The 22,796-nt window shown below is 35.7% G+C and overlaps 1 protein-coding gene across 3 annotated transcripts in view; it reads right to left on the bottom strand.

Moving 5' to 3' along the window:
- The window catches only part of HEATR1 (HEAT repeat containing 1), a 46,725-nt gene that overhangs the window by 16,121 nt on the left and 7,808 nt on the right, over positions 1-22,796 (bottom strand). For 2 of the 3 annotated variants that reach the window (XM_027596763.1, XM_027596765.1), the window contains exons 10-29: positions 21,810-21,920; positions 21,241-21,358; positions 20,060-20,167; positions 17,551-17,646; positions 17,022-17,110; positions 15,948-16,159; positions 15,175-15,296; positions 14,401-14,592; positions 12,339-12,522; positions 12,058-12,194; positions 11,160-11,352; positions 7,015-7,184; positions 6,434-6,592; positions 4,721-4,963; positions 4,319-4,450; positions 3,422-3,525; positions 3,127-3,270; positions 2,390-2,508; positions 2,172-2,293; positions 474-602 (exon numbers count right to left, since the gene is read on the bottom strand). In XM_027596763.1, the coding sequence (XP_027452564.1) occupies positions 474-602; positions 2,172-2,293; positions 2,390-2,508; positions 3,127-3,270; positions 3,422-3,525; positions 4,319-4,450; positions 4,721-4,963; positions 6,434-6,592; positions 7,015-7,184; positions 11,160-11,352; positions 12,058-12,194; positions 12,339-12,522; positions 14,401-14,592; positions 15,175-15,296; positions 15,948-16,159; positions 17,022-17,110; positions 17,551-17,646; positions 20,060-20,167; positions 21,241-21,358; positions 21,810-21,920 (2,884 nt within the window). The remainder of the gene's footprint in view (positions 1-473; positions 603-2,171; positions 2,294-2,389; positions 2,509-3,126; positions 3,271-3,421; positions 3,526-4,318; positions 4,451-4,720; positions 4,964-6,433; positions 6,593-7,014; positions 7,185-11,159; positions 11,353-12,057; positions 12,195-12,338; positions 12,523-14,400; positions 14,593-15,174; positions 15,297-15,947; positions 16,160-17,021; positions 17,111-17,550; positions 17,647-20,059; positions 20,168-21,240; positions 21,359-21,809; positions 21,921-22,796) is intronic. The other variant, XM_027596764.1, reaches the window with a different exon arrangement.

The raw sequence follows: 22,796 nt of genomic DNA, 5'->3' as shown, positions 1-22,796 counted from the left end.
CTAAACTGTTCTATCTTCATCAACCTGCGTAAGGGTATTATCCAACGGCAATGTCCCGAAATATACAGCAAATTTAAATTCACTTTGTCAGAGTAACATTAAGATACATGTACAGTTATACCCTTTTAGCACAGAACCAGCTACGCGTATTTATTCGTATTTTTGGGAAGGACACTGTTACTAAGACTAATTCCTAGCTTTACTATTCCGAAATTTAAAAAGCACAAATACCTGAGCATTTCAGAAAGGCTTTTAACGTCACTTACTTCTACTTTCAAACTACGTAAAAATTTTAAGATTAAAAAAAAATACTGGCGTGTCTGGGTGGCTCAGTTGGTTAAGCGTCCGACTCTTGATTTCAGCTCAGGTCTTGATCTCAGGGTTGTGAGCTCAAGCCCTGTGCTGGGCTCCAAGTTGGGTATGGAGCGTACTTAAAAAAACAAAGAACTACTGATTGTATAAAGACAGCTTACCTGAATAAGTGCTGGAATAACCATCTTCACTGTCTTATTAATAACTTGAAAACTGTAAGTATCATCTAGACGCATGACGCTGGCTCCCATAAATGTAAAAATAGACATGATGTTGTGTAGAACTTTATCCTGAAAGAAAACACATCTTTCAGCATTTTCCATTTTAAGCACACCAAATATCAATGACTCATTATAACCCAGCAATAAAAGAAGAAATAACCCTGTTTAAAAATGGGGAAAGAATTTCAAAAGACATTTCTCCAAAGATAAAGAAATGGTCAATGAGCACATGAAAAGATGCTCAATATTAGGCATTTAGGTAAATGCAAAATCCAAATCATAAGAAACGTCACACACACTAGGACAACTCAAAGGAAAAAAAAAAAAAAAGAATCAACTAGCAGTGAGGATTTGGAGAAATTAGAATTCTCATATACTGCTGGTGGGTACAAAATTATATAGATGCTTTGGAAAACAGTCTGGCCGTTTCTAAGAAAATTAAAGTTAACTTCTGACTCCGCGATTCCACTCCTAGGTATACACCAGGGAGAAGTGAAAACATGTTCATACAAAACCTCATATACAAATGTCCACAGCAGCATAATTCACAACAGCCAGAAAGTAGAAACAAATGTCCATCAAATGACAAACAAATAAGCAAAATCTGGTATATACATAAAATGGAATTTTATTGGGCCATAAAAAGGAATACCGATTCAAGCTTCAACACAGATGAACCTTGAAAACACTGTGTTAAGTGAAAGTCAAGCATTAAAAAGGGCACATATAATAGGATTCCATTTATAGGAAATGTCCAGAATAGGTAAATCTATAGAGAGAAAGTAGATCAATGGTTGCCAGGGGCGGAAACTGGAGTGACAGAGGGAATGAGGAGTGACTGCTAAGTATGGGGCTTCTTTTGGGGGTGATGAAAATGTTCTGGAAGTAGATAATGGTGGATGTTTATACAACTTTGTGAACATACTGAAACCAGTGAATAGGACACATATTTAAATGGATGAATTATAAGGTGTATGAACTATATTTCAATAAAAGCAAAGAAAAAATATCAATGATTCTTAATTGTTTCTAGATTATCAACTCCTCTGAGGGCTACTGACTCCCTTCTTCCAAGGAAAAAAATCCTACATGCATAAAATCTAGCACATGATGTTAGTATATTGAAAGATCTGCTAAAGCTTACAGAGAACCCCAGGTTAAGAACCTATGACCTAAATCCCCAACAGGAAAAAAATTTCAATCTTCAAAAGATGTACTTCTAAGGAACATTTCTCTAACTGAGATAGTTTATAATCAAATTACTTTTTCTCAACTCACTGGATGAAGGCTGTCCGAGGATAATGGGATGGTAATTTTTTTTCAAGTAACACTAACACTACCACTTATCAGTTACACGGTGCCAGGCTCTGTGCTGAGTGCAAACCATAAAGTACTCAGTCACATCCTCCCAATACTCCTATGAAAAAGGTTACTGTTATTGCTACTTTACAAAAAGAGGACCCGAAGTTTAGCAAGATCAACCAGCTTACATTGCCTCAGCTATTAAGAGACAGGACTGAGAGTCCCACCATTAAGACCCAAAGTCCACTGAATTCAGACCAGTGAGCACCTATGCATTTCCAGTGAAGAAAGAAAATACCAAAATATTTGCTGAAGTCTCAAATCATTAATACTTACAGGAAATATTCCAGCAACAGTACCCAAAAGTAAAAGGGCATGGTGATGGGTCTGTGGCATCTCTGAAACACGGATGCACTGTACGATCAATTCCACATTGAACTTCTCCTCGTCTAGAACATCTATAGTGATGAGAAAAAAAAAACCTCTAAGTGGTAGGTACATTCACAAGCAAAGCAAATAATCCTTCCACCCTTTCCTTCCAACAAAATACATACCCTTTGGTATTTTGCCACCATCTGGAGAGAGTTTTTGGCAGATGTTGAGCAAACAACTAAGAATTAATTGTTTGGTGTATTCCATATTTCCCTGCTCTGGTGGCAGAGGTTCTAAACTCCTTCAGGACCCCCCGGAAAAGACATAATGGGAAATGAAAGTTACACAATTTCAGTGATGCATTAACGACCACTGTCCAGAACACATTTAATTAGGAATAACTAAAATATTAACATTAAACATAGTCTATAAAAAAGATCAAGATTCTAATTGATTTTTTTTCTCATACGGGCAGGTGCTTACTGTCAAATTTTCTCTCTCCTCTCTGTTGCACTTTCCATCAACCTATTTGAAATCTTAAGAGGACAACCTTAAGAATTACATTGCTTTTCAGACAAAATCGGGTAATTCACACCTAAAAAACAATGCGAGTTTCACACTTTATCTTTTAAAGTAAGGACGCCCCAAGGACATGGTGCTGAAAGTTAAGAAGCAGGCTATAAGGTGGGGGTGGGGGAGAATGGCCATTCACTATACAACACAGGAGGAAGATCCGTTTGGGGCACGGACAATGGGTACCTAACACCTTTCTTTTGATCTTTCAACTACTGTACTTAACTTGCTTTATTTTACAGACTAGTTAAGCAAGAAAAGACTATGTTTAAAAAAGAATGTTAACATATGCATGAATTAGAATCCTTTCCTCTCATAGATCAAAGGCAAAGGCAAGTGTCAGTACCTTGACAGAAGATTAAATAGAGTTGGTATCAGTATCTGAGGATTTTTGAGTTTCTTTTTGTGTTGCAGTAATTCTAGGATGAGGGTTACTCTTTGCCAGTAAGAACCTCCAACTTCCTGAACAGATTCTAGATCTTGTGATTTTCTGGGAAACAGAGAAAATATTGGAAATGCAAATATTATCAGTGCAAAGCAAAAATTACCATACCCATTTATGCCAAATTGATGGGTATCAAAAAATCATAATGGGGCCTGGGGAATGAACGGCATGTTCTCACTGCACTCCTAGCTCTTACTTCTGCTGCATTTTTTGTCTTCTTGTTTGCTGAATTGTGCCCAAAGACTTCGTTTTGTCTGGTGGCTCCAGTTCTATTCTGACTTGTTCAGCATTAACAGAAATCTGAAATATGAAGGAAGAATGACTGATGATACACTTCCATGGGATAAAATAAGAGAAATAAATATTGACTTAAAAAGTAACAGTGAAAATGTCCATGTCCACTTTCACATTTTCCTAGGACTCTAGAGCCCAAACCAATCCCCAAAGGCAAATGCCACTGACTATATATTCTTTTCCATATCCTAACAGCTGTATAAAGATGAAAACAACACACAAACAGGAGTGTAGTATACACACTGCTCTGCACCTTAATTTGTTTCACTTAGAAATCTGCATCTTAGAAATCTAAGAAAATATGTTAAAATTCCGAGAGTTGCTGAATCTGGGTACTAGGACTTCCCCATACTATCACCTATTTTTGTGAAGTTGTTTTCTGTGTTTTTTAACAACAAAGTAACTAAGTGGTTGTTCTGATGTACAGCTATGTTTTAATATACATAAGCCAACAAGCAGATGCTCAATTCCATTATAGATGCGTCATCAAACAACTATTTAAATTAAGTATAACCTGTACCCAGTTGAACATCCTTGCATGGAACAGGTAGACCCCATCTGAGTAAGATCCAAACTAACACACATACCCGACCTGGTTAAAACAATAAATATTTCACAAAATAAAAATAGTGGTGAAGACTTATAATTTTGATTATGCACTTCTCTATGAGCTACTTGTCCATGATTCTTATTTGTGCTAACATCTGACCTAAGGGCCCTGGATATCAGAGGGTGGTTAAACATGGTGTCACTTGGAAGAGAACAAACGTTAATAAATTATAGAAAGTTTGCAACTTACCCCTTTAAAAACACTGCCAACAATCTGAGCACAATGTGAATTTTTACAATTCACCAATAAATCAAACAACATGCGCAAAAGCTTCTGCTGAACTTTTTCATCTGATATAGCTGCAAAAAATGGCTTTGTAATCTAGAGGAGGTAGAAAAAAGGCAATTGAGCTCAACAAATGGTAAATTCCAAAAACAACCTTTATACTGTTCTTTCTTACGATGTAATGTTGTTCCCATTTTGTCAGCCAAAATAGTTTTATCACATGTTTATCACTCAATTTTGCAAAAACAGGCCAAACAGATCATATTCCTTTTAAAACATGCCCAGTCCACTTTAGCTTTTCCAAGTAAAACATTCCAAAATTTTAAGAGCTTGAACATACTTTAGTTTCTGAAAAAAGTCACTGACCTTTTCAAGAGCTGTTATCTGAATGGTTGGCATTCCTGAGTAAAGTTCCTTTGTTGTATGCACAGCTTTTATAAATATATCTAGACTCTTTGGGTCCTTACGTAAAAGGGAAGCTGAATATTCATTATATTTTCCCAGAGTGAGATGTAAAATAATGGCCTCATCTTTCAGGACAGCTGTCGGTTCCTTCTGGATCTTTTCTAACAGTTGTTCAGCCATAGGCAACAGCTGAGAAAGCACCATCTAAAGTTTGGGAAATTTATTAGCAAACAGTTATCTATACTGACATATTTTTGCCTGCTTTACAAAGACACCCAAAGATAGGATGTTGCAAGACTGGGAGCTTAGCCTGGAGGAAAAAACCCAATTAAAGATGATCGCTTGGGGCGCCTGGGTGGCTCAGTGGTTAAGCGTCTGCCTTCAGCTCAGGTTACGATCCCAGTGTCCTGGGATCGAGTCCCGCATCGGGCTCCCTGCTTCTTGGGAACTGCTTCTCCCTCTCTCTCTCTCTCCCTCTGTCTCTCATGAATAAATAAATAAAATCTTTAAAAAAAAAAAAAAGATCCCTTGGACAAGAGGAAGGCTATTTAATCCAATTAAGCATTCAGGTCCCCTCTGATAGTTCAGTTTATAATGGTCAAAAGCTCTAAGCCTTTCAGAGTTGAGGAGTAATTTGTGGGTGTCCCAAGACTTTTTGACAACAATACAAACTAAAGTTTTAGACCACAAAAATAAATTTTAGCTTTCTCTAAAACACTGTATTTTCCTCAAACAGAACTTCCAAATTACGTATGTGAGGTCTTTAATAACTAAATCAAATGCCAGCACATTATGGCTTGTGGGCCAAATCCAGAGGACTACCCGTTTTTGTAAATTTTAGTTATTGAAATAAAGCCAAGTTCATTTGTTTACATAACTGGCTCCAGCTTTCACAATACAATGGCAGAGCCGAGCACCTACAAGAAGAAATACTGTGGAGCCCACAGTGCCTCAAACATTTACTATTTGGTCCTTCACAGAACAAGACGGTCGATTCCTAGTTTAAATTACAAGGGATGACACAAAGCTGATAAATGCCAACTGTTTGCTGCCACCAGAAAAATCTAATTATGTGGTTTTCACTCCACTGTACCCCTGCTTTAGTTCTCCAGGTGGTAGTCAGTCCAAGACTGGTGAAGCATCCAGACTCTTTTGGAATAGTCTGCTGATCACACATGACGTCACATAAACAAGTGCTTCACAACCTCCTTTGTATCACAGGCCTCCCTGACAAAATAATGAAAGTTATGGGTTTTCCCCTATAAAAATGTTCAACCACACACATTTTATGAATGAACAAAGGATTCTGGAATGTTCACACTCTTATGTCCAAATGTATTACCTTGTGGAGGATTTCCACCAGAAGACACAGTTTTCTCAGCAGTGCATCTTCAGTGTTTTTCCCCGTTTTTTTTTTAATTCACTTCAAATCAAGTAAATGATTAAATAGGGATAACACACAATTTTAAAATGGGGAAAAAAAACCCACCAATACTTGCTTTTTGTGTCCTCTGTTTCTACATCTCATCACTTCTCCCCTCCCAAATTAGAAAGAAAATTTTCACTTCTGAGTGCATATTTGTAACTCCTGCAATGTTTTCCTCATTCATGAGCCGATACAATAGTGTTTAGTAACATTACATGGAACGTATAAGCCACCTGAATTGCACATACCTCATTGTTGACTTCCTGAAGTACTTTCACCAAATCTTTTGCAATGTAAGATGGGCAGCTATATACACAATTAAGTAGGTTTTTCAAAGTTTCAGATAACTTCTGATGAGATTTCAGTTTCTTTTCTCTCTGTAGTTCCTCAAATAAAGTAGCTAAATCCTAGGACACCAAAAAAAAAAAAAAAAAAAAAAGGATAAAAAGGGTTACGGAACTACAAAGGCTAAATGGGCTAAATGTACTAATTATGAAAGATGCTTTTCCAAATCACGTAATACTGATAATCATTTTTCATTTCCCCTTGAAACCTTAACAGGAAATGGTATCAATATGTCTAAGTTAGCTTACTATCAAAAGCCAAATACTGACCTTTTAGCCAAAGAAAGCAAAGCAGAACTGAAACACTGTATTGCTATCTTTTAAAAAATGGGAGGAGAAAGTTGTGCAGATATTGACACCAGTTTCTAAATTCAGTGACTTAAGTCGATCAAAATCCCTAGAAAGCAAAATGTCAAGAAAGGACGAAACTGTTCACAGGTATACAAAGGCATGTGCACACGATCAATCTTTGCTGATGAGTTTACCTGAGCAACATAGGTGACATCTGAGGTGATCTCCTCTGTTTTAGGAACCAAATGATCTATTACCAGACGGAACTGAGACACCACTCCACTGAGGGCCTGGAGACAAAGAATGGAGGCCCTTCGTACTTCTTTTATGGGGTTTCCCAGATTAACGAGTAGAGATATCACCACTAAAACCAAAGAGAAAAAAATTTAGCAATTTAAAAAACTGATACAGTACAAAACTTATAGTACCAAAGGGTATGTCGAAGTTTTCCTCCTCACTGAAATTCTCCCCGAAGACCACTATTTACTATTCTAGCAAAATGTTAGATATATGCTAGTACATCCTTTTGAAAACACACAAATGAGAGCAGGGCACACGATGTACACTCACAGACGCCAAGAAACGATCACATCTCAATTTATTTTGAAGTGTTTTCCACGTAAGTGTGTGTGTCTAAATTAAATCATTCTTTTAAAACTGTATGGTTCTCCATTGTATTTTCTGTATTTTTTAAACCAGTATCTTACTGGTGAAGTTCAGTTGCTCTTTGTCTTTCAGCATTACAACTGCTACAACAAACACCTCTGTACATACATCCTTGTAAGTATGCAGAGTAAACTACCCATTGTGCATCAGGCTTTGCAAATATTTTGTCTTTAACAGATGTCTGAGTTTCTAATGGAGAGATTAGTCTAATTTTTCTTCTAGTTTTGCATGTTGCTTAGAGAGGCCCTCCCCACACTGAGTTGTTCAAGCGTCTATCTCCATATTTAGAGAGAGGCCCCATGTACTACATGTCTCTTCTAATGCTAGAGCCAAGTTGTATGTGCGTGTGTTTTTTTTAATGTGTAATCTTTAGTTCACATGAAATTTTTGTCTAAGGAATAAGGCTGGAGTCAAACTTTTTATATGTTTCCAAATGGCTAGCCAGATGTCCCATTTAATAATCCACCTAAGAATTCTACAGCTTTATCATTTATACGTTCTGTCAGTATCTGAAACAACTACTTCTGCCAACTACTACTTCTAGAACCAAGTCCAGTAACAGTGATGGATGAATTTAACAGGAACACTTTCGCTTCCCCAACTTTGCAGTGAAAATGCTAGCTTTTGATTTGAGAAGTATTTTTATTACATCACTCTTATTTTGCTGTCACTTAATTAGAAGTAATGACTGATTATTCTCTAATGCCTTTCCAGTTCTTTAGAAAATGATATGGACTTTCTCCTTTAACAATGATATGGCTAACTGTATTAAGAGTTTGTTATTTTGAACCAATTTTGTATTGTTGGAATGAACTCTTTTTGGGTAAATGCTTGCTTTTCAAAAATATGCTGGACTCAGTTTGCAAATATTTAGAAACTTTGCACTATTATTCAAAGCAACTTGGACTATTGTTTTGTTTTTGTCTGGAAGCACTGTCAATTTTCAATGTTATGCTTATTTTAAACAAAGCATCTGGAAGCTTTTCTTCATTCTATGCCCTGCTCAGTTCAACAGCACTGAAAAACCTGCTTCAAAAATCTGGTAGAATGCATCCATAAGATCAACTAGGTTGGGGTTTTTTGAAAAGATGTCTTTGGGATAAAAAGATACCTAAATTCTTTTTATGGTAATTAGTTATTTAAGCTTTATTCTGTGCTATCTACTGAGACAAGTTGTGGTGACTTTTATTTTGCTCATAATGATCCATTCCATATATTCCACTTCTGGAATGCTAAGAGCTCAACAAATTTTTGAACTTTTCTGAGAAGGTAAACTGAAAACTGGAAATCTTTCCTGGTCTCTGTAATGCTAACTCATAAAGTCAGAAAAAAACACCTGTAAAACTGAATTCACACAAAGGGCAGCTTCAGGCCAAGATATTATTTGCTAAAATTCCCTGTATAACTCAAAAACAAATTCAAAGTACTAAGTACTTTGTTCAAGTAACGTACTAGAACTCAAGGTAAGCAAAAACTACCTTATTTAAACAATCAGCTCTTAGGAATATTCTTCCATTTAAAACTATGTGACTTCATTCTCCCAACTCATTTTATTTATATTTTAAATAGCATATTTTACATAAAAATTGAAAAAAAAACTGAGCTTTGGTTTTAAATATATAAATTTACTATACTGATCAGATATTAAAAAACCAAAGGCAGTCTACATCTTTCTACAAATGAGGTTAAATGTTTATTCATCTAACAAAATTTCCTCTACGTAAGACTGAGCTGGAGTAAGTATCTGCACAGAAAGTAATAAATGGTGGTTAGATTCCCAAGCCCCTGATAAAGACTTAATTCATATAACACCATGCTATATTAATATGGCAATACCTTTTTCTTTTGAAAGGCATAACGTTTTTTGTAAACAGATTAAAAGAAGTACCAGCCAGCATTTCCTGGACTCCTCACAGACAAGGAAGGTATGCATAGAAGCTCACTGCATACTCAAAGAAGAGAGCACGGAGGACAGATGCAATGGCTAAATGACCTTCCACTTTAGGCCCCCTGGGACTCTAGTGCGCAGTCCTTGAGCTTCCCAGTAGAAAAAGGTGCATCTCTCCTGTTTTCAGTGGAGTACTGTGACATTTCTAAGCAGTATAAATGCAAAAGTACTTTAGGAAGAAGGGAGGTGACAGATGACAAGGCAGCAGGGGGAGGCAGGGAGCCTATCTTGCAGCAAAACTGGGGAAAAGTTAAGTTTTTTGGTCCTGGAGACATACATTCCTCAGGAACCACTACCTTTGATACCAAAAGATAACAGACATTTCAAACTTAGAAAATCAAAATAGTTATGACCTCTAAATAATCATATCTTTATGAAAATTCCCAAATTTAACAGAAAATAACCATTTTAATAAATCATGCTATTTCCATTCAATGGAATAGTCTGCAGACATTTTAAAATAAATTTTTATAGAAAGTATTACTATAAAATACTTGTAATACTTATAGTAATACTTTTATTAAAGAATTAAAGTTTAAAAAATGTACAGGAGGGTCTTCTCATCCAAAGGGGAAAACTGAAAAAACCTTAAAATAAGTTACCTAAAAACACAGACTGCAATTTTATAGTAAGTAGTAAAGAAATAATTATATTCATGGGATTTTATTTTGTAAGTAAAACATGAAATCTATGTATGTATGTTACCTTGTGTTTAACAAAATTTTGGTTACAATTACGTGCTCTTTCACAGAGCTAATGAAAGATAAACATTGAGAAACTGTTTTGGGAAGAGCATATGATCATTCACTTTACTTTCACAGAACATTTATAAAAAGCAATTTTAGAATTAAAAAAAAAATCTAGAACACCTTCAAATTTCCTAAGGGTCACTCTTATTCCTTTGACATTAAAATATTCCAGTTTGAAGTATCAATCATATCCATCATCCTTATCAGTTCTCTCATCTTTAATCACCACAGGGTCTAATTCTACCAGATTCTCTAATTTGTCAGTAGTTTGTAAGGTAGTTTTCAATATCATGTTCAACTTCATGAAATTCTGCATCTTTTGCAAAATTTGCTAATTTCACTTTATCAAAAAATATAATTTTGGGTTGTTGTATTAGTGAGTGCCCAACCTGAAGATGACTTATACCTGATAAAAGAGACAAATCCAAAAAGGTTGTCTGAGTGGAGACCCACTTTACAAATAGTTAGATGAATACAGAACTACATTAAATGGTCTGGCTTCTCCATATAACCCTGTACTGCTGACACACAGAACATCAATAGTTGGATATTAACAACCCATGATTAATCATCTGCCATTTCTACTATCTATTTTGGTGATTAGAAGTAGTTTAGAGAGGGGCCTCTGGGTAGCTCAGTTAGGTGTCTCAGGGTCCTGGGATCAAGCCCCACATCTGGCTCCCTGCTCAGCGGGGAGTCTGCTTCTCCCTCTCCCTCTGCCCCTCCCCACCTGCTGGTGCATGCGCCCTCTCTCTCAAATAAGTAAAATCTAAAAACAAAAGTAATTTATATATACATATATACAATTTACATGCATACACATAAACCACACATACACAGAGAGCAGAGAGAGTGCACGCACTATTTAAAAAAAAAAAATTAAGAAGACATTCTCCCAACTACAACCTACATAAACTACATGTAGAGAAAGCATTCAAGTTGGCCATGACAGAACGTAACAGGCTACTCACGATACCTGGAGAAGATACAGATGCCAGCTGATGTTTATTCTGTGCCTTCTGAGCAGAGAGCATCTCACAACCTACATAAAGAGCTTGAGTCTGCAGTGCTGTTTTTACAGTGCAGTTAAGTGGATTTGAAAGGCTAGACCCGTATGTCCATAAAACAGAAAAGAACTTGAATAACTGAAAAATATCTTCTAGATGCACCTACATTAAATAAACAAACAACAGTGAAGTTTAATTTTTACTCACATTTAGTTGGTTTCAAAGCCTCTTTTCACTAGTATACAATTGCAGAAAACAAATACTTTGTTGCAATGATTTGCCTTGTCCCACGACTTAAAATTTTCCATACTCATTTTAACCAATGAGAAGTATGTAAATGAATCCAAAGGACTCGCTGTAACTTTGCATTTGAACACACTGAACAATAACAACACGAGAAACAAAATAAGCAGAAAACCAAGACACGTGATGCTGGGGAAGCCTCGTTAAGAAAGAATTCCAAGATGGAGTAAGCGTCACCAACGGTGCCAAATGCTGCTGAGGGGTCAGTGAGACAAGAACAGACTTGACCGCTGGCCTGGCAATACGGAGGTCACTGAAATTTCTTAACTTGAGTTGCATATGCTAACTCACCCCCCTGAACAGCAGTTTCTCCTTGGTAATGGAATTGTGATTAGTAAATACATCATAGGCCTAACACACTAGTAGGCATGGGGCAATATTAGTCTCTGGCCTACTGACTGGTGTCATGAGGATACCGCTACTTCATACGGCCTGTGTACATTACCACATATGCTTCACTGTTTAAAAATCTACTTTCATTTTCATTAAAAACTGCCATAACTAAAATGCTCTGCTCTATCTTCTGAAAGGGAAGAGTACACCTGAAAAAGATGAGCCTAGTACCTTTATGAAAAGTTTCATCAGAACCCTAAAATGAATGGCATCAGCACCATGGAGTATCATCTCAAAGAGTCCAATAAGCAAGCGCAGAAAGGCTCTGCTGTCTTCTTTCAGCTGTTCGGGATTCCACCATATATCATCTACATGGACATGAAGAGAAAGAGAAACAATGAATAAACTTATGTGAACACACTGGTGGGAGTTTTCACTCAAGACAGAATAGTTGTGGAGATAATAATTCAGTTTTCTAGAGTATCACATTCAAAAGTCACACTTTGTCCTACCTTTAGGAAAAGATTTAGGAGCCTTTAGTGCATGAATAAAATTTTTCAGTGAAAATATGAGTAAAACAGAGTCCTCCACAGCAAAACGCCGGGCCGTGTTGAGCTGCTCTATGTAATGTGCCCACAGTTCCACTGGTATCTCTCTGTCCAGCATCAGCTCAAAATGCCATTCTGAGGGGATTTCCTGAAATGGTAAAGGAAACAAAGAGCATAAATATGAAGGCGTTCTGAACATGGGTTATACCCAGAGGACCTGCAATGGATAAATGATTGGGTAATATGCAAAAATTTTGTCTCTCTGTGCATTTAAGTGAGGAGAGGATTATTAGCTTTAACCAAATTTGTAGAGAGGTTCAACCATCACTATTTACAAAAGAAGGATACAAATAAATTATCCACAGCTTCATTTTATCTATATTTTCTTGAAACATATCTAAAAACAAATGTTATCCATATAAATTGTGTTTATCTAGTGGCACATTTCTACCCAGAAAGGAGTTGGAGCTCCAGGAGACCCTTAAAGGACCTTTCTCATGTCACACACTTCTAATCTGAAGAAGGTGCACGGTAAAATCTCCAAACTTGGAAATAGTTCTAAACAAGTAGCAAAATGTGAGGGTGTTTAAAATTATACCGCAGATACTAAAAAGCAGCATGAGAAAACATGAAGAAAAATGATAAACGAGACTCTGTACAGGAGAGTGCAAAGTAGTAATTTAGAAGGAAAATAACGCAAAGCCAGACTTTTGAGAAAATGTCTCTAGTGAGGGATTTCATTGGCTCAGTGTGCTGCTGCAGCTGGAAAGAGACTCAGGACTCCCAGAAAGGGTACTAAATATAAAACAGCATATTATCTGCACATATATAAAACACTCCATTTGTTCACACTTTTAACACCAAGGGCAAACACCATTCAGGTTATCACATTCTACAAAGAAATTAAGAAGGGCTTATCTGGGCTACTTTTTAAAATATGAAGATTTACTCTTTTGTATTTTTTTCTAAGATTTTTATTTATTTATTTGAGAGCAACAGAGAAAGAGAGCACATGTGAACGGAAGGGAGGGTGAAAGAATCTAAAGCAAACTCCACACTGAGCGCAAAACCCAAGGTGGGGCTCTACCCCATGACCTGAGATCATTACCTGAGACAAAACCAAGAGCTGGATGCTTGACCAACTGAGCCACTCAGAAGCTCCGAAGATTCATGCTTTTAAAGTTTACATAATTTTAGGTAACAATGACTACGGCTAGAACTTGTAAAATCCTGAGGGTATATGTAAATGTAAGAAAGATGTAATTCGTTCAGCAAATCCTAAAATGAGGAGCCCTCTGAACGTTGGAGGACAGATAAAAACAAAATACTATTAAAGATGTTAAAAGAAATAATCTTATTACCTCAGGATGCGATACTAGGTAAAAATACAAACAGTTGAAACATGTTCCTTAGCCAATACTGTCAAAGACAACAGTAAGCTGGTGAGATCCAAATCTGATGTAGTTATTAAAATAATACAAAAGATCAATTCTTGGGGCACCTGGGTGGCTCAGTTAAATGTCCGACTCTTGGTTTAGGCTCAGGTCATGACCTCAGGATCATGCGACCATACCACACAGGGCTCTGTGCTCTGCGGGGAGTCTGCTTGAGATTCTTTCCCTCTCCCTCTACACCTCCCCTCGAGCATACTCTCTCTCAAATAAATAAAATCTTTAAAAAGAAAATCAATTCTTTTTAAACAACAGAATGAAGTAATATTTTGTTCAAGCACTAACAAGCCTAGTGAATTCTTCATCACAAAGGGTAGTTAAATATAACTCAGATAATTACTCAATAAAGATAATACAGGGTAGAGTCAACTATCAGGTACCACACATCACAACCCTGAAATTCTATAATTCAATTAAATTTTCTAATTCACTACCTATTGCTACCCAAAGCTGCTTCACATTTCACCCCTAGTACCCAAAGATTTAGCATTTCAGCCCCCAATTTTCAGTGTTGCTGTGATTAACAAGCCTGGCTGCCACTTTATGCAATGTTCCAGAGACTTTGCACTCCTTACCACTGCAGTAATGATACTTTCAAGCTTCTTTATTTTTTTTTGCAACAAAGTGAAGACTCTTATCGCCAATGGAAAGTGAGTTTCTTTTAAAGATGAACAGCAAGAAACAAGCACAGCCATGATCACGTGAAAAGTCACTTTCTGCTTCAGGCTAAAGCACTCCTTTTCCCCAATGCTTATTAAATCCTCCACCTTGAAAAATAAACATACTCCATTACTGATAGCTCTTAGTTTGAATAAAACTATGTTTTCTACCTCAGACCTACCTATTATGTGTTTTACATTTAAAGTGGGATGACAAATATAAAGCCTTTAAAAAGTAGTAAGCACTGATTTCTAAGTAATAATAAAATAATTTCAGAATTATAATGAACGTAATTGCATCTGGCAACTGGATAAATGCTTTAGAATTATACACCTAATACCTTGACAAAGGTTTATTTACTAACGCAAAAAAAAAATCCTTTTAGATATTATGCTATTTTAACAAAAAATATGACTTTATATTCTAAATGACAGGAAACAGAAAAGCGAAGAAGTATACACTATTCTTACTAGTCCAATGTAAAACCACAAAAGTTATATAAAATGTGAAAGATTTTAAACAATCTGCAGAATATACTATGTAACACTATACATGTTTAAAGCATAACAAAGTAGCATAACAAAGTAGTCAAAAAATGCAAAATTATTTTAAAAAATCTAGTAAAGCAAACACTGAGAATCTAATAAAATTACAACAAGCCCAGGGGTGGTCTTTGACAGCATACGTACCATCTTTAACATTGAAGAAGGATCCCCTGAACTTATGTTGTCAGACAATAACGCAATTATCTTCTGATTTGCTACACCAATTAGTTTTCCTGACTCTGTGTTTTTAATCACATTTTCAAGAGCTGTTAAAAAAAAAAAAATGAACACAGAGGACACATATCACCAATACTCACCTAAAGAATTCTGTAAAGTAAGAAATTTAGGCAAAAGTTTCACAGTTTTCCTATGAAGGTTTGCTCTCTATTTTTCCTTTTATCCAATTCTGAATCTGTGGGTCAGCATCCTTTTCATTGTAGTTGACTGTCCAAAAACATGGGGAATAGGGTTGCCAATGCCCCTCCCCAACAGTCGAAAATCTGAATATAACTTCTGACTCCTCAAAAACTTAATTACTAATAGCCTACTATTGACCAGAAGCCTCAACATGACATAAACAGTTAACACATCTTTTATATGTTATATGTGTCATATACTGTATTCTTATAATCATGTAATCTAAAGGGGAAAAAAGTACTATTTAAATAACCATAAAGAAGAGAAAATGTATTTATTGTATTTATCAAAAAATACCTGCACTTGTGAATCCGTGCGGTTCAAACCTGTGTTGTTCAAGAGTCAACTGTAGGTTTTTGACCTTGGCAAAAATTTTTAAAAATCTTGCTGACACAGATCATAGCAAACATGATTTCAAATAATGATCAGAGCCACCTTTTAAATGTACTTATCTTCTTTTTAAAGTTTTTTTTTTCCTCAAAGGCAACCGGATTTCTTACCTTCTTTCCAGCCTCTTAATATAGGGTGCAGAGAGCAAATTCCTGATTTCGACAAATATATAGCAATTTTCATATCAGCAGATTCCATATCATCATTGACAATAATCATAAAAGGCAGCAAATGTACCACCACCTGATTTGACAACTGATCATTTTCACTCAGTATCTCTTCCTTAATTAATATGTCTGCTGCTACCTCAAGTACCTTGTACCTGAGACACAAACACATTTGGTTGAGAGACCCATTAGAAACTTAAATTAAATACAGCAAAAAATTATTAATTGTTCCCACTCAACTGACACTATCCTGATCTCCTCACCAAACATGTTATTCAGAGATACCTAGACAATCACTCAAAATCCATGCTAATAAGGGAGCTATTTGGAACAGTAATTAAACTGCTAATTCTCTCAAATCCTTTTTTTTTTTTTGAGAAATCATTAGGTTAATTTTAACATAAAACATGTATCTCACAATGTATCTCAACTCCACCAGAAATCGGGGATTCACTCATAAGTTAAAGAAGCATCTGAACACACAGTATGTGCTAAGAACTAAATATGACAGATACAAAAATCTCTAAGACATGCTCTCCTCCCCCAAAGAGCTTAAGTCATTTTTTTTCCCCATGCAAAAAGCTTAGATGCCAAAAATGAAACAACTAGAGCTCATCAAACAATTCAGAAGGGGACCATGTGCCTCTGAGCTTATTTTAATATGGTTACTTTTAATTATAAAGTAATATACTATCCTTGTAAAAATAATTAAATAGAATTATATAAAGCAGAAAATTAAAACTACTTCCCATCCTACTTTCCAGATTTCAGTTTTATGTCACCCATTACATACTCCCTCCACTAAAGAAAAATTTCAAACACAGAGAATAGTATAATGAACCCCCACAAACCCTAATTCTTTTTATAATGCAAGAGTTACACTATGAACCATTCCACTACCATGACCAAAGGGCTATGTAACGAAATTATAAGATGCAAAAATGTAAAGAAAAAAAAAAACTGAAACTGATATAGAATTGTCAATTCAAGATAGTATGAGGAGAAATGAATATATACCATTCTCTATTTTTTGAAAGTTCTGCTCTTCGAAAGAGGTTGAGAAGATTTGAAACCGTTACTTCCGAACTAAAGTGTTGTTTGAAAATCTACAGGGGAAGAAACATACGTAAGTAAATTTTCACTTGCTTCAGATATATATGGTGCTTGTTAAATGAACTTTAAAAAATAATGAATTATAAAGAATTTATCTCCCAACAGCCCTCATATAATTTCAAAGCTTTATGAGAGTAATTTCTCCAAAGTGGCATTTATGAGACAATTTTCCATGATCCCAAGGTATTTACTATTGATAAAAATTCACAAAGTGCTTCTCCCTTTTGAAAAACTTCCATATACATAAAGCTGTGCAGTCTAATTTTTCCCATGAGCTTTCCTTAACCGGGCTTAAGTCTATGCTCTCAAGAGAACAAATTTCCAATGAAGGAATAATTTCCAAATATGTTCCTGCCTAGAGCAGAGAATCACCTGGGAAGGGCAAGAAAATATTTACAAATTGTGTATTTCAACAGACAACAAATTCACTCACCTTAAAAGCGTTTATAGCTGACAAAACAACATCTATGCTATCATCACCTAACCGGGTCAAAACAGCTTCTTTTATGAAAGACTCATCGACACTCTCCTAAGCAAGAGAAAAAAAATATATAAATTTGGTTGTTGCCAAAACCTCCTAAGAGTTTACACTAGAAAGAAAGCTTAGTTTTATGAAAAGCACTCCAGATTATCAGTCAAGAAATACAGGCTCTGGCCTGAACACAAATTCAAACACTCCAAGCATACTTGCACTGAACTAGATATAAAGGGCCTTTTTAGATGAGTAATTATTTGGTACAAACTTTTCCCAGTTTCTATTCAAAATACCATAAAATATGTATAATCTGAACTTAATCTTTGCATTAAGAAGTTTGACTTGTTAAATAAGAGCCCGGGTATTGAGAGTACATAGACTGAAGAACCAGAACGTCTAGGTTTAAATCTTAGCTCCACCACTGACCAGCTGTGTGACCTGCAACAAGTTCCTTAACCTTTCCAGGTCTCACTATTCTCATCCCTAAAATAGAGCTAATAATAGTACCTATCTGAGAGGACTGCCACAAAATGAAGTAATACATGTCAGTGCTTAGAACAAGGCCTTACACATTGTAAATACTGTTAAAAGTTAGCCATCATTATCAAGATTTTTACAAGTACATCGGCTGAGAAGCCAGCTGCCAGTCTGTCAAAAAGAGATCCTATTTTTCTTCATCAACAAAAGAAAATAAAGCATACAATCACTCAAAGTAATGGAAAAGTAAGACTACAAGCCAACCTAAATATATCCCTACCTGTAGGTGGTGGAAAAAAATATAAATAATGCTACAAAAAAGTACCAGGGCACTCTGTTGGGAGATAAAACCAAAATCCCTAGAATTTACAAAACTGAAGTCCAAGTCTGCTGTATCAAACGTCGCCAAAATTTTCTCTAGAGCTAACAAGTAGCCAAATATCCCAATCAGAAATTTTAGAATAGAATCTATGTTCTATCACTGATGGAGAAGGGAAAGTGAAAGCAAAACACGCAGAGAAAGACAGTAACTGCAGTTACAATACTTAAACCTAAAAGGTGGATATATATACAGTGCCCTTTATTGAAAAACTAACCAGATCCAGAAAAAGACAGGGGAGGAAGGGATTAAGAGTAAAAGAAGGCTGAAAACAGCTTCAGGAGTATTAGGAGCTTCCAGGAATCCCTTTTTCATTCTAGACACTGGAATCTTCCCATCACAACAAAGACCAGTATTCAATAGTTTAATTATCAAAAAAAAAAAAAATCAGTAACACACACTATCAGCAGTTTGTGAAACATAACTTATGCCAGATCAGAAATGAATCAAATCAAGCAAGAGATTATAAATCTGAGTACTACATCAACCATTTTTAAAGAAATATTCTCACAGATCCTAATGTTTTTATTATTTACAGATCATTTTAAAAATTAAGTGACTCAAAAATATAAAAATATTAAAAATACAAAACAAAAATTTTTAAGTCCAATATTTAAAAACCCTACAAAACCAATAAAACTCAAATTGAAATGAATTTACTATGGTAATTATGATTAGCTGAAATTAAATTCTACTTGTGATGTGAATCTGGTTCTACCAACCATGACACAAGTTCGAGTTCAGCATGTTTATATTACTATGTGCCATGGGGAAACAACTCTAGGACCACTTTTCTTTATTCCAGAAATTTTCTAAATATGCAAATAGTAGTACATATACAAGAGGATTTCAGATATCACACAGATGAACACTCCCATTTCAATTATAGTAACTACAGTAAAATATCTATACCAATTAGTTCTTCAAACCCGTGATTTGATGGCTATGTAAAAAAAAAAAAAAGTCCATTTAAAAGCGGGAGAAAAATTTTTAGAACATGGTATCAGCAGTAAGCAAACACAGCAAAAAATCGTGAAGGTACTGTTTGAATGGCTTACGTCTGAAAAATACTGCTTCATTTCAATCATTACAAAGTCTCTGTAAAATACCATTTTGGTATAAAGACATTATTTACAAATTAAGTCAGCCTTTGTACTTACTACTTGCAGCCACCACAATGTGAAACACAAATACAACTGCAGGTACTGAGATCATGGAACGGTGTTCCAAAACCTCTCATTCCCATGTCCCCAAATACACTCATGCTGACCTTGAGACTATCAAAGTCAAATTTCAAAACTAAAACATTCTCAGATAATTTGTGAGCCTCTGTAAAGGATCTAGAAATTCTAGTCTGAAAACACTTTAATAATCTGCAACATGGAAACATGTGAAGATAGTTCTTATTACAGCACACAAAGGTTAAAGTGTTGGCTGCTGGCATGTGTATGGTCCTAAATCTTCATCCAGTGCACTCTCATCTGCTTTATTCATCTTATGTCTGTAATTACACAGTATCAATTGTAGTTGGTAACTTCAATTTCTTACTCTAGAATCATACTGTTCACAATAAGGATAAAAATACCACAAATGAAGCTATTTGACACAAACCTCTGATGTTTTCATGATATTTTTCAGATGATTAATGGCCAGAAGTCTCACAGGAGCAAGTGGATGATTCAGACTGAGCATCAAGGAGGTATCAGAATCTGCTAAAAACTACAGGATTCATCACAATCACCAAACGATTTCACCATTAAATCTGAGCAGCATCTGATCAAAATTAAGAACTAGAGAAAACCATCCCAAAATACCCAACATAGTTGATAACAATCATCTAATTTCAGACACCAAGAAGTAAAGTAAAATCTTTGTCTCTAGAACATCGTATGAGTTACAACAGATGAACAAAATGTGTATTATTAATGTTGTGATTTTGAGTACCCTCATGGCTATGGGTAGGTTTATTTAGTGAAGCAATTCTATGAAGTAACTTTGCATTCTTTATGTAGATCTGACTCCAGACTGAGAAGTACCTAAAATAAATCATTTTATTAGCACCTAAATGAAAATATAAATTAAAAAAATTGGTCACTGAAGACAAAAAGCAATTCGTCTAAATGCTACAACAACGACAGTCAAATTTATGACAAGTTACTTCACTTAGTAATCAGACTAAGAAGGAAATCTGTCTACCATTCTCAGATTTGGAAATGAAACGCCATTAAAGATGAAAGTCTAATTATGGAAGAGCAAAACCAAAACAATCACATTTCTCTTCATAATATTTATCTTCAAGGTTATTTGTAAGAACTGCTTAAGTGTCTCACTTCTAGTAGAAAGATTTAGGGTGAATCACCAGGAAATTTCTAAGTTCTAACATGCTCATGAAATTAAAATCCACCTACTCTTTCTCATCAGTGACTTAAATAGCCACATGTAGCTAGTGGGTACTGCACTGGAAAGTGCAGATATGGGAGAAAAATAAGGACACGCTGGAAACTAAGTGAAGCCACCTTTTAGTGATTGCTAATGACCATTTGTTAACATTTCCAAACAATACTCTTCCTGAAATACATATCCCATTCAGTTAAATTACTGTGCCCTTTTCCAATGATTCAACCCCTGCCTCACAGCCTTACTTCAGGGAACTAGGTAAACTGTATCAAATCTCATCTGTCCATTAAACTTTCCACAGAAAGGCGTGATGTAGCAAATTTCCTTCCAGACCTCTTCAAAGAGCCACACAAATATACCCGTAATTGTAGTAATTTCTCTGAAGGAAAACTTACCTGATACTTTCCTCCACTTGTAGAAAGAGAGATAAACTGATGAAAAAGTTCTTGTTTTTTTAGATCTGTAATTTCTTTTAGGCGTTCCTCTAGTACAACATCTAATGTTCTGGGATATCTAGGAAGAAATTAGTGAGTTAATTATTCTTAGTGAAGTTACTGACCACACGTACCATACACATATAAAAAAACCATAAAACTTAAACAATTACTGAGACTTACAATTTTAATAAATGGTATACATAAAACCAAATGATGTTAATCAAGTTTGTTACTATGCACTTGATCTTAGCCAAAAGGCCGAGAAGCAATCAAGTTTGTTACTTTGACTACTGCAACAATGTCTCCCTATAAAAAAAATTATACTCTCTACAGTCTCCACACAGCCACTATTCCCTATATGAAAGTCATATTTCAAATACACCTAAATCCCCCACCTGTCTTCCTCAAGGCGGCAGGGGGGAAGGACAGCCTCTTTACAATTCATTCACTTTATTATGACGTGACCTGTGAATCTTTTTATAAATCAAGAGGCACACATTAGAGAAGGGCAAAAACACACAACTTACTTGCTTTCTAGAAGTCTGATAAGTGGAAGAAACTGTTCATTAAGCAAAGATACTTTATTAGGATCGATTTCTTCCTGTGAACTATATGAAGTGTACTCTTCAAAAAGAAGGCTGCAAAACAATACAAGTATCACCAGACATGAGAGCTACTATTTACTGAGTACCCATTATGTTCTAGCTGCTTTAGAAATATTATCTGCCACACTTCCACAAGGTAGAAGTCATTCTTACTTTACATATACAAAAACTGGGGCTAAGAATTCTTGTAATTTGCCTGAGATCAAAGGAGAACCACCAGAGCCAACACTTAGCGAGCCCTACTGGGCCGTTAAGAGGTAGAGCAGGTTTTCAACCCCAGTTTGATCCCGGGACCTGCACTCTCCACAGTACCTCCTGCGTATATTCTAATTCACAAGCCAACTCTGTGAGCGAGGGGCATGAATCACACACACCAGCAGACAGGCCAATGTCACCCAACAGCAAAACCAGATCCAGGCAGTCTGACCTTCAGAATTTACTACTCTACACTCCTGGAAATGAGAGAGGCAGGATTCAAGCCCATGTCTGACTGCAATGCCTACATTCTTTGCACTTGTATCAAGTTGCCCTTTAAGTAAAAAAAGAAAATGGGAAACTGAACTATCTTTATAGAAAAGGAAGAAATAACCTTTATTTCACACCAACCCTCAGTATTAAGTTTCTAGTTGATATTTACTAAATGCCAACTGTGAGGTATTGTTTCAGGCATTTTGATCATTTATTAATAGGAAACAGCCACTAGTTACATGTAGCTATAACCCAAATTTAACTTAACTATTAACTTTCCATGATCATACATAAGCACTAAAGAGAAATTACTTTTTCCTTCTATTGCCACAATTATTGCACTAAGTACTTATAATTAGTGAAATGATACTGACAAATCAAGTACATCATACAGACATACTGGAAAACTGCTAGCCAATTCTAAAAAGTATACAAAACCAC

This window comes from Zalophus californianus, chromosome 15 (assembly GCF_009762305.2).
Source record: "Zalophus californianus isolate mZalCal1 chromosome 15, mZalCal1.pri.v2, whole genome shotgun sequence".
Classification (NCBI taxonomy): Eukaryota; Metazoa; Chordata; class Mammalia; order Carnivora; family Otariidae; genus Zalophus; species Zalophus californianus.
Note: the sequence above shows the minus strand (reverse complement) of the source record. Positions and strands in the feature narration are given on the sequence as shown.